This window comes from Oppia nitens, unplaced genomic scaffold, assembly GCF_028296485.1.
Source record: "Oppia nitens isolate AA-2021 unplaced genomic scaffold, nextdenovo-longstitch-racon4-pilon3 scaffold1_pilon_pilon_pilon, whole genome shotgun sequence".
NCBI classification, from domain to species: Eukaryota; Metazoa; Arthropoda; class Arachnida; order Sarcoptiformes; family Oppiidae; genus Oppia; species Oppia nitens.
Genome location: NW_026533199.1, coordinates 10,105,219 through 10,117,796, shown reverse-complemented (window position 1 = coordinate 10,117,796; position 12,578 = coordinate 10,105,219). Strand labels below are relative to the sequence as shown.

Here is a 12,578-nt window from a genome sequence, read left to right as displayed (position 1 = left end):
AAATAAAAATGATTTATTTTCCATTTATCATATATATACTGTATATATACATAAATTATAAAATTTATTTTAAAAAGTATTATTCTTGTGATGCTTTTATAAATTAAAAAATAATTATAAATAAAATTACATAACATTTGTTTTCTATTTATAGTATACTAAATTTTTAAAATACACAAAAATAAGGATTCATAATATATAATGCATATCTAATGTATGATAAAATCCCAGATCACTGTATCCAACAGTTTATTAAGATTAGTATCGCTGTTATTATAGTATAATTACATCAAAAAAATATAATAATAATATTTATATAACACAAGTATATTGTTAACTACAATAGCATATTGAATGACTTATTGGCACCAAATACTAAAGATTTATTTAAGTAACTCTATATACATATATATCAAAACATTGACACTAACACTAACACCAAACTATGATAAATACAGTTATATTGAATTATACTATAATGCTATAACGTTATAATAAATGAACTGAAAATTTTCAAATTATTAGTTAAAACATTTGCATTTATCAACAAATACCACATCACTTACAATGTATCAAAAAGTTAATATACAAATCACTTAAATTTGAATATATAAATATTGAGTTTATGTCTGCAAATTTTTATACATTTAGTCATACGATTAATTTTGACGCCTTTTTGAATAAATATTTGATTGTAAAATTTATTATAGGAAAAAATGTCTTAAATTATTAGATTGAATATTTTTAGAAATTTTATTGAAAAATTTAGATAATCTGCAATTTATAGACAAATTTATTAATAAATCTATTTATATATGCTCTAAGTTTTTCAAACAATATAATTAATTAGCAAAATTAATTACTTTAAAATAATAAGTTTTGTAAAATATAAATTTTTACACTATATATATATATTCAAAGATTATATCATTGAATTATGCAAATATTTAATTAACATTGATTTACTATGTGGCTAACGTAAAAACATTAATTATTAGCTAATTAACTAATAGTGAAAAGGCTAAAAAACTACTGTTTAGTTTTTTACAGTATCAATGTTATGCATAAGCAGCACATTGTTATCTGATAAAACAATATATGATAATATTTTATTTGAAAAAAATTGAAATACAATACAAACATTTTTTGCTAAACTTTGAACTTCACAAATATTTAAACATAATTTATATATATATATATATATCTTCTACACATTAATGAAAAAATTGATATCCTGTGCAAAAAAGGATGAGTTCATGAGTTCATTCAATTGTCGTAAAAAATTTCGCAATATTTTTGTTTGTTATCTTATGTTTGTCATCATTGGTATGAATGACAACAACAAAAGTAAAAAAAATAAAAATTAAAAAAATGATATCTACTGTACTCTCACTTGAATCCCATTTCAACACATTATATATATATATATATATATCCTACAATTATAAATCTAATGATATATCAAAGCTCATAATACTGTACAACAACAACACCAACGACACTGACATTGACACTGACTTATAGAGATACCAGTGCCATAAGCACTGGTGTCATTATACTGGTATGTCACTGGATATGCCTGCCCCTCAGCAACGTTGATATGTTAAATATTCTGTTATTTATTTAGCATTTTAATAAAATATTGTTTTTCATGAGTGAAATGTCTGAGCTATTGTACTCTAATAAATGGTTACATTTATTATAACATAAAACATGTATAAATATTACTGTATATATTTGAATGTAAATATTCTGGTTTGGAGTAAAAAAATTGTTTTGAGCCAAAAATATATACGAAAAAAAACTTAACACTAATTATATTTTTATAAATATAAATAAATATATATTTATATATTTTGGTAAAAATATTTAATATAATGTGAGACATATAGAGAAACTATAAGATGACATTCAAAAATATAAAATAAAATTCACGCATATTATTGCAAAGTGCAAAATACTGTACGCAAATTGCATATAATTTTTTTAAACCCATCAAAAATTTTTATTACTATTAGAGTGTGTACTGTATATAAAATGTTTCTTTATTTTAGTTAATAGTTATACAGAATATTCTGTAATATATATATATTCATGATTACTCTATATGTATGAATAATATGCATAAATGATATATATATGCTCTCTCTCTCTCTCTCTCTCTCTCTCTAACTCACTCACTCACTCACTCACTCACTCACTCACTCACTCACTCACTCACTCACTCACTCACTCACTCACTCACTCACTCACTCACTCACTCACTCACTCACACTCACACACACACTCACTCTTCACTCACTCACTCTTACGGGTTATTAGTATAAAGCATGACTTAAGTGATTGGTTTTGTTAGACTTCAAGTGTGACTATAAAAGAGACAGTAATTCACGGCAAATGTTTAATCATTTATAAGTCCAGATATTATTTAAATTTCAATAATACTTATTATTTTTAAATATAAGTTTTCTTTTAAACTAAAGTTTATTAATTTTTAAAAATTGTTTTCAATTCAAAATCAAATTGATTTCAATTAAATTATTTTTTTTATTATTATTAATAATTTTAATTATATCATTTGAATTGCAATTATATAATAATTTAATAATAAATATATTATTAATATAATAATAATAACAACAATGTCTGACATTGAAGTCGATAATATCAATGTGTTTGGTCCGGGACTGGTTGAGGGAAAGACAGGCAAACGATGTCTAATTTATTTCTCAGGTTTGCCCATCAATTCAGACGATTCATCTGCGTATGTATTTTATTCAAATATTTTATTATTTTTAATACATAATTTTAAATTTATATTTATTTACAAATCTATACTTCTAAAATAATATTAGGTAACTTAATAAAAAATTAATAATTGTTTTTTTATAAAAAAAATATTATACAAATGTTGACTTAACTAAAATATGTTTATACAAAAATGTTTATATAATATATAGAATATAAATTATTAATACAAGTAATACAAACATTTATAGTATTTATAATAAGCAAAAACAATTAACAAATTAAATGTATATTTTAGTTATTAATTAAAATTTAATTATCATACAATATAAACTTTTAAGTATTGTAAATGATATGTCACATTAAATATATAATTAATAATAATTTTGATCATTAATTATACAGTGATTTATATAAAGACATAACCCATACGATTGAAGGCCCGAAAAATCCCGAAATAATCTTTGATTTCGATCGACTCAATGAAGACAACAACGTTGAGGCATATTATGTGCCACTATTGCCGGGTGACTACAAGATTAACATTTATTTTAAAAAACAATTACTTAATGGCTGTCCATTTACCGCACAAATTATCGGTAAACCAGTTTCAGCTGAGAAACTCATTAGAAAGGTAAAGATAATGATAATTATATTTAAATATTTTTTATTAATTATTTAATACTAATATTACAATCTAAATGTTAATATTTTCTACTCTTATAAATTGTAATTTACATAAAATATTTTATTTATTTTTATTTTCTAAAAATGATATATTTAAGAATTATTGATAACTTAGTTTAGTTTTATGTTTTTTTCGCTGGCAATTAATCAATTATTATTTAGACTAACTGTCAAAATTTTTTTTATATGATAACATATTATTGTATTTCTATATTATTTTTAAAATAGATGTTAATAGACATAATTTTGTTAATTAGACTAAATATAAACATTTTTTTAATAATGATAGTTTAATGTCAATTAGCAGCAAATGTGTCAAATAATTAAAGATTTTAATAATATCTATAAAGTAATTAACATTTACTAAATTTCTTAAAGTAAAGTGTAAATTAATTTCACAAATTATTAAAAATAATAATTAATGAATTATAATTAATTTTCAAAGACTATTTTTAGTTACTTTAAATTAAAACTAAAATTTTAAAGAATATTATAATAACCATAATTATTTCAATAAAATTATTTTATCAAAAAAAAATTTATACATGAATTTGGCTCAAAATATGAAAATAAAATCATTTATATTTGTCATAAAATATGTAAAGTATATGACAGTACATTTTTTTGACACATATAAAACAAATATATATATATTTTTGACTACATTTTGTTTTCAATGTTATCATAAAAAGATTTTGAATGTCAAACATAAAAATATTTAGTTTTTTTGTGTAATTTTTAAAATATTTGTTTTATTACCAAATTAGGTGCAGGTTTTCGGTAAAGCTTCATCACTGGGTCGGGCACTGATAGTCAACGAGTTTCTAGTCGACTGTTCCAAAGTAAAGCCAGTTTTGGGTGGTCTTACTGTTCACGTTAAAGGACCGGTCAGGTCGTCAGCACACTTGGACATCATCGACAACAGGAACGGTACCTATCAGATACTATATAAGCCAATACTACCGGGTACTTACAATATGGACATTAAGATTGCCGACACACATATACCCGGATCGCCGTTCAAGATCAGGGTTTTGGACAGAAGTAACTCAATCTTTTAGATTACAGGCATCAGTATGTTTAAGAAGCACATGTAGTTTTTTGTGTGGAAATTATTTCATATAAATATATATATATATATACAAATAAAAAATAAAATTATGTTTCGTTTGACATATACATAATGAATGATGTTTTGATTGTCATTCATAATAACAGAGTAGATATATTCAATATTTAAATATATATTTATTTTTTAAAAATATCAATTTTCTTACATATTAATCATATTATTTTATTTTCTCAATTTATTTGTTTATTTATTTAACAATAAACAACATTTAAGTCTAATAATAAGTTTAAAACTTTTTTTTATTGTAGCATTAATTATAAATATTGTATAATTTTAGTAGTTATTTGATTTAATTTTAAATCTGATTAGTAATATTATTATATGAATTTTCAATGTAAATAATTTATTTAAATTTAAAAAAAACTTTATTGTTTGTATATTGAAACGTATTTTCATAAATTTATAAATAATAAATATATGATTTAGTAAATTTACATATTATTTTTGGCTGCAAATGTTTTATCAATCTTACAATTATAATCTGTTAGTATAGTAATAGTAAGTACTTATATTACCGGTAATTAATTTATTTATATCTATATCTATAATGTTATATATTTAAAAATGACAATTCAAATGTAATGACTATAATAATTGTAATAAAACATTCACCGATAAACAAACTAATTATTTAAAAATTATAAATAACTTAAACAATAGACAAACGGAAAGTCATACCTAAAACTAAGATCATAATAAATATAGTAGTGTTTCAATACTACACAAATATCCTCACATTACTGTAATTAAATTTTTATTGTTTTTAATAAAGTTTTTTTATTGCTAAAGTTATAAACTTTTTTTTTTAATTATGTACTCAAACAACAATAAATCATTGAATAAAATTAATAAAAAGTTTTATTTGTTATTATTGTTGTTATTTATTGTAAAAACTGTAGTAATTCGCTCGTGATTATCAATTATTTAATCAATTAATTTAATACAGGTATGAAAATAATAAAAATTTATTAGTTAATTAAAATTTTATTTTCGTCATATAAAAGTCAATCATTAGAGCTATCAGTGCTGCCGCTGAGCGACAGGCGCTAAGACAAGTGAATCAGTTAAACCATTACTACAGTCGCGCGTCTATCGTCTACCGTATCGTCCGATACCCGAAATGCTAGAACTTATGGCTTAATATAATATAGAAAAAGGACTGATAGTTTGCACTGACACTGTGTTTTATGTGTCAATTGTGGGACAGTTATGTGGCGATCAACGATTTGGTTGTGCGAAAAAAATATGGATAAAATATTTATTTTAAAAAACATAAACCCGTTTCTATTAATAATTGTTAAATTGTTAATTATTAAAAAAAAATTATCAATTTGATAATACAAATATATAATTTATCAATTATTATTTAATTGTTTTAAAAATTTTATTGATTTTTCTTTTAGTAACTTTAAATATAAATTTAATTTAATATATTTTATATAACAAAACTTAATAATCATATCAATGAATAAATGTTTATTTTATAAGTAATGACGTATTTATTTCACATAAAAACAATTATTAATATTCATAATTTATTATCACTAAGAAAGTTAAATAAATTAAATATTAAAACATTTATTATATAATTTTAAAATCATAAATTAAAATTAATCGTTAGTTATTAAAAAAATATGTTTTTAAGGCCATTGATTACAAATTCTAGATTATTTTTATGGCTAACTTATCATGATAAATTTTTATCTATTTGTACAATAAATCATATCTATAATATGATTCACAAACCATAAGTTATAAATTTATAAAAAATAAATAATAATAAAATTTAAAAAATAATTAGTATATAGACTATATTTTTTACTTCATTAGTTTCCAAACTATAATCTTAAAACTAAATAAAATATATGATAATAATAATACTTTAATAACAAAATTACTTATTAGTTAAGCAATCAATGATTTGCATCATCCGTTTTTGCAAAATTTCATGTACGGGGTTTAGAGAACCATAAATCCTAAAATCATAAAACCATAAATCATCTAGGTTTCTCTCTAACAATACTAATTATACTAAGGCTATATATAAGTAATTAGTCATAACTAAAAGCATAATTTCCTAGTATTTAAAATTACAAAAAATAGCTAGGAAAAAAGGACTAATAATTAACTTTTTAGATTTTTAAGATTTTTTTGAACTCGGATTATATTTATATCCAAAATATGACAACTTAGCCTTTCGGCCACCGATATCCCATAAATTGTTAATGAGAAATATAAGCAAAAAATATAATTTATGATTATTTAATTAGTTTTTAATTTAAGACAACTTGTAATAAATATTAAACTGTTTACTAAAAATTTGTATTTTGTTAATTTTAAACAAACATATCGATGGCAGCAAAAATAAAATATACACATCAATACAATAATCTTTATATTATAGATGTTTTACTGACACAGATATCAATAGTATCATCTATTTTAATAACAATGTCTATATTTGGTTATAAAGTTTACATAAAAACTTTATCATAAAAAAAGATTGCTAAACAAATATTGATTACTTATGGAGAATAAAACCATAAAAAGCAGTCAAATGAGCAAAAAAAATATTAAAACTAAATAAAAATTATTAAATTGTTTTTAATAGACTGTTTAACTTTTTTTGTCCTACAGTAAAAAAATCTAATTAAAACTTAAATTTTTGTTGTAATTAGTTGTTATGTTATCTACACAACAACTATCGGTTCCGTTAATAGCGGGCCTATCAGTGATTACAACGACATCACTCTTATATTATATATACACTAAAACTCGTAAAAACTTTGTTAAAGTCTGTAATGTTAAACAATTGTTTATATATCCAATAAAAGCTGTCAAAGGTGTGGAAGTGCCTCATCTGGAAATCACTAAATACGGTGTCAAATATGGTGTGTTTAAGGATAGGTATGAAAAAATTATTGTATATTTACTATATTAAGCTATTAATTGTATAGATCGTGGGTTATATTAGACGGTAATAACCGTTGGATTGGTATCAAACATGAGCCACGGCTGGCACTAACCAGAAGTCAAATTATCGGCGACGAGCTATGGATTGATGGACCAGATATGCCGACATTAAAACTCAAATATATTGAGAATATCGACAATCACTCAGTAGTATCGCTACGAATGTACGGCCAAGAGATTAATGGTTTGGACTGCGGACCGGAAGTTAACCACTGGTTTCAGACATATCTCAACAATGATAGCATACGTCTGGTACAACATCACAGCGACTTTGACTATCGGGACACCAATTCAGATAAGAGACGTCCCGACGACAGGGAATTTCCGATTATCTATCAAAACAAATCGGGTTTACATTTGGTAAATGAACGGTCAGTGGCCGACCTGAACTCCCGTTTTACTGAAGGAGCCGATCACGTAACACATGAAAACTTTCGGCCAAACCTATTGGTTGATTATCCTGAACCGTGGACTGAGGACACGTGGAAATGGATGTCAATTAATGGCGTCAACTTTAAGCGACTATTGAGCTGCGATCGGTGTCCATCAACTACAGTCAATACGGACACTGGTGTCAAAAATATGGAAACACTGACAGCTCTCAAATCGTTAGTATAGATTCAAACAAAAATTTATTATAATAATTATTTTTCTTTTATTTTTTTCAGTTTCCGACCGCCGAAAGGCATAACAAAAAGCAAGGGTTTGGGTCCAAGTTTTGGTGTCATATTTGGTCATTTGTCTCATGGGGTTATCAATGTTGACGACTCTATTAGCGTAATATTTGGACCAAATGATGTAGACTAATGGTATAATGAATTATTGATTAATTAAATTTTTAAAAGTAGATTATACATGAAAATGCCAATGATTTATATGTACAATATTTTTTAGATACATTTATATTTTGTATTAATGAGCAATTAATATAAAGGGATTTATGTTTGTTTCAATTATTATTTATAATGTTTATAAATACAGTATAAATAAAAATAATTGTTATTTTAAAAAATAAATAAATAAATTTGTTAATAATAGAAAACATAATCAAGTTATTTGACTTATTAATAACAAATAAAAAATAATTATAATTTATATATATAATCCAATTAGACTATTGATTGAATGATTAGAATTTTTATCAGTAGTATTATCATCAGTATATATATTTGTATAGTAAAATAAACAAACAATTTTAAAACTAGAAAATTAAACATTTTAAAAACTGTAACAAAATAATTATCTATAATATAAATACTATATGAGGACAGTTATGTATAGATCTAACTGTCCCGCGTCGGTGGGACATATACTAAAATTGGAACGATACAGAGAAGATTAGCATGGCCCCGAAGCAAGGATGACACGCAAAATCGTGAAGCGTTATTAATTTTTATTTTTAAAAAATTATCCTAGGTTATTAATTAAAAAAATTATTTTCTATTGTTTAATATATATATATATAAATATATTATTTAAACTTAAATGAATTACCTGTATATTTATAAATATAGAAAATAAATTAACAAACCAATTAGTTAATTAAAAATTTTTTTGATTAAAAATATTAAGCTAGTTGTAAAATTATAACCAGAAATTATTTTTTTTGTTAAAAAACGTTTTTTGAGTAAATTGAAATTTTATATTTATTTTAATAATGTATAAAATTTATAGATGTTATATAATTTTTATACATATAAATTTAACACTAAACTTAACACTAATTTTACACCAAATTAGTTATTTTAAAACAAATAAACACAAACTTTTGAATTTATAAAATATTATATACTATTTTCAGAAATTGTATCAAATTATTATACAGGTATTGTACGAAATATTAATAGTTGTTTATTAAGTCTATTAACAATAATTAATCATTTTAATTTTCAGCTACAAAACACACTCACAAATAAAGAAACTAAAATTAAAATAAAATAAATAGAAATAATAAATTTATATAAATATTGATATAATATTGTTGACTAAAATTAATCAAAACAAAATCATCAATATTAAAAGCATTACCGCGTTTTAATTTAATAATTATTTTTATTTATCTAATATTAAGTTATTAGAATAAAGCAAATGTTTATTATTAAAAAAAATATTTTTTATATTAAACTATTATTTATAGTTATTTAGTTTTATCTAACATTACCACACTTTACACATTATTTTTTTGTCAATTAATTTATACCCAAATATTTATTATATTAATATATTGAATGTATGGACTGTTTATTAGTTTCGGTGCCCATCAATATGTTGTGTCGCATTGATCACAAACAAATCGGCGACACATAAATCGTTAAAATATTATATTTAAGTTAAGCTATTTGGCAACAAATATTAGTCTATAACTATAACATAAAAATAAAATTATTAGCTTTTGTGGTTTGTTTTTGGTTAACCCGACATTGAATTTTATTATTTTTTGAATTTGTTTACTAGGAATAGTATATAATAATAAAATAACCATAAAATGCTGCAATAAATTGATTAATTTTATTACATAAATATATTAATTCGACTAATTTATCACTCTATGTATAGTTATTAATTGTTTTATTGTTAAATTAATCTAACTTATATACAGTATATACTGTATATAAAATTTAAAATTTAATGTTATTATTTACAAAAAAAAGTGAATACTAATTGATTATTTATTATTAATAAAGATTTTTTTATTAAAAATTTTATCTTAATACTATTATTAAAAAATAATTTGATTTCATAATTTTGTCACTCAGATTATCTTTATTTAAAAATATTATATCATATTATACAACAAACAAACAATCAATAAATATATTTAATATTACATAATTAATATTTTTTATGTTATCATGTTAAATTATATTATCAATATAAGATTAATATATTAAATAATAAATATAAGCAAGATAATATTTAAATAACAATAAAAATTAGTTAACATAAATTTAGCATGACAAAAATTCAGTGACACGTATTTTAAGCGGTGATCCGGGTATATGTGCGTCGGCTATCTTGATGTCCATTTCATACATTCCGGGGGACGTTGGCTTATAGAGCACCCGAAAAGTACCGTTTTTGTTGTCCACAAGATTCAACTGAGCCGAAGATCGCTCCTGACCTTTGACATGCACTTTGAGACTACCGATGACCGGCTTTACTCGGGAACAGTCGACCACAAACTCGTTGACTGAATAGGCTTTCCCGAGTTCGGAGGCCCGACCGTGGATTGTGGCCTTTGTTGGTGTGATTTTTAATAAAAGAAAAAATAAATAAGTTTTAAAAATACAATTTGTTTTTAGAAATGTTTTATAAAAATTAAATATTTTAGTTTATCATAAAATAAAACATCGGTAAAAATATTTGTGCAAAAAATTAACTAAAAAATAAGTAATTAATTTTTTTTGTCAATATTACCTTTGAAATCAACTTTTCGGCTGAAACCGGTTGACCCGTAACTTTAGGTTTAAACGGACTGCCCGGCACTTGTCGGCCATTGAATCGCACTGTTATTTTGTAATCTCCCGGTACTATTGGCACGTAGTAGGCCTCTACCTGTCCATCGGAGTTTTCCTTTTCAAAGTCAACAATAATTTCCGATTTTTGCGGACCGTCTACTCTAGTGGTCAGTCCTTTTTCCAGTTCACCGATGGGCGCACCGGTAAAATATATTTCACATTTTTTACCGGTTGTTCCCTCAGTCAGTCCTTCACCGGTAACTTTGATTTGCGAGGCATCGAGTGATGACATTATTCATACAATTTAAATATTATTTTTAATTAATATATATTTAATTTATTAAATAAGTTTATTTATTTTTATAAATAAAAAATAATTATTATTAAACAATTTCAAGATTGAGAATAAAATATTTCAATTAAATGAAAATAATTAATTTAACAAAATTTGATTAGATTATCACTTTTTTAAAATGTATTATTTGTAAGTTTTTTATTACTTTATATAATTTATATAACTGTTTGAATAATGAAATTTTTTTTTGTGTATAAGACTAATGAATCGCAACACAACTAATAACTGAAATAGTAATACAACAGTATATTAGACACACAAACACACACAACAGTCAAATGTTTTGAACGATTGACTTAATTAAACTAAAAAAAATATTCGCACTTTATTTTGAATTCAACACCAAATTTTCAACAAAAAAAATCACATTTTATTTGGCGATAGAGACAAATACTCTGTATATTTTCAATGTTATAAAAATATTAAAAATAATAGTAATAAATATATATATATATTTAAAACACAGTTATTTCATAAACAGTCAAATGATTTATTATAAAGTAATTGATTATAAAAAAAGACGGGCGACATATGACTTCATCTATAAGTTTTAAACTTAAAATTTTTATAAATATTGACAATAATTTATTGATTATTATTTTAAGGATTTCCCCCTCTACTTTGTGCCTTTAAATTGAAAACATTCACTATTTTTAAACTAATAATATAAAGATATACACTGTCTATACTATACAGTATTATTATTATTAAAAAAAATTTAGTGAAAGTGAAACTTATAATAAATAATAGATTTTTTTTGCACCACTAGTGAGATGAGAGAGAAAAATAGATGAAAATGTGTTTTAAGGTTAGCACACATTATCATTATATATATATACAATATATACAGTATATGTATATAAATACATAAACAGTATTTACATACCCGCAAAAAAAGTATAGCAATAAAAATGATAATAAAAACTAAAAACAACTTTCAAATTGAGAAATAGTTTATGTATAACTAACTACTACTAGTAGTAGTAGTTGTACTGTATATACAGTCACTAGTATTATACTTTATATAATAAATATATATTTATATTTAGTATACAATTATTTAATGTAAAGCAGTAGAGAGTTGACAGAAATTTAGAGCAAAATTCTTGACTTAGATAAAGAAAAAAATTAAATTAAATAAAAATAATAAGAAAAATGCATTTTAAATACAAACTATTTAAATAAAAATAATATATGAGAATTGTTATCTAATTGTGCCATAAAT

General features: G+C 22.8%; 3 protein-coding genes and 1 non-coding gene across 4 annotated transcripts; 3 read left to right on the top strand and 1 right to left on the bottom strand.

Moving 5' to 3' along the window:
• Positions 1-2,642: 2,642 nt before the first annotated feature.
• LOC128951300 (filamin-C-like) lies at positions 2,643-4,557 on the top strand. The gene is made up of 3 exons (XM_054296549.1): positions 2,643-2,764; positions 3,154-3,382; positions 4,203-4,557. Exons 1-3 carry the CDS (start codon positions 2,643-2,645, stop codon positions 4,494-4,496), a joined length of 645 nt encoding a protein of 214 aa, XP_054152524.1. The 3' UTR covers positions 4,497-4,557.
• Positions 4,558-7,188: 2,631 nt separating this feature from the next.
• Positions 7,189-8,347, top strand: LOC128952128 (mitochondrial amidoxime reducing component 2-like). The gene is made up of 3 exons (XM_054297465.1): positions 7,189-7,474; positions 7,525-8,148; positions 8,209-8,347. The coding sequence occupies exons 1-3, from the start codon at positions 7,251-7,253 to the stop codon at positions 8,345-8,347; spliced, it is 987 nt and encodes a 328-aa protein (XP_054153440.1). The 5' UTR covers positions 7,189-7,250.
• Positions 8,348-8,829: 482 nt separating this feature from the next.
• Positions 8,830-8,935, top strand: LOC128953069 (U6 spliceosomal RNA). The gene has a single exon (XR_008484461.1). It is a non-coding gene; the product is annotated as a U6 spliceosomal RNA (small nuclear RNA).
• Positions 8,936-10,449: 1,514 nt separating this feature from the next.
• LOC128951299 (filamin-B-like) lies at positions 10,450-11,290 on the bottom strand. The gene is made up of 2 exons (XM_054296548.1): positions 10,958-11,290; positions 10,450-10,776 (listed from the first exon to the last, which is right to left on the bottom strand). Exons 1-2 carry the CDS (start codon positions 11,288-11,290, stop codon positions 10,489-10,491), a joined length of 621 nt encoding a protein of 206 aa, XP_054152523.1. The 3' UTR covers positions 10,450-10,488.
• Between the last annotated feature and the right edge of the window lie 1,288 nt (positions 11,291-12,578).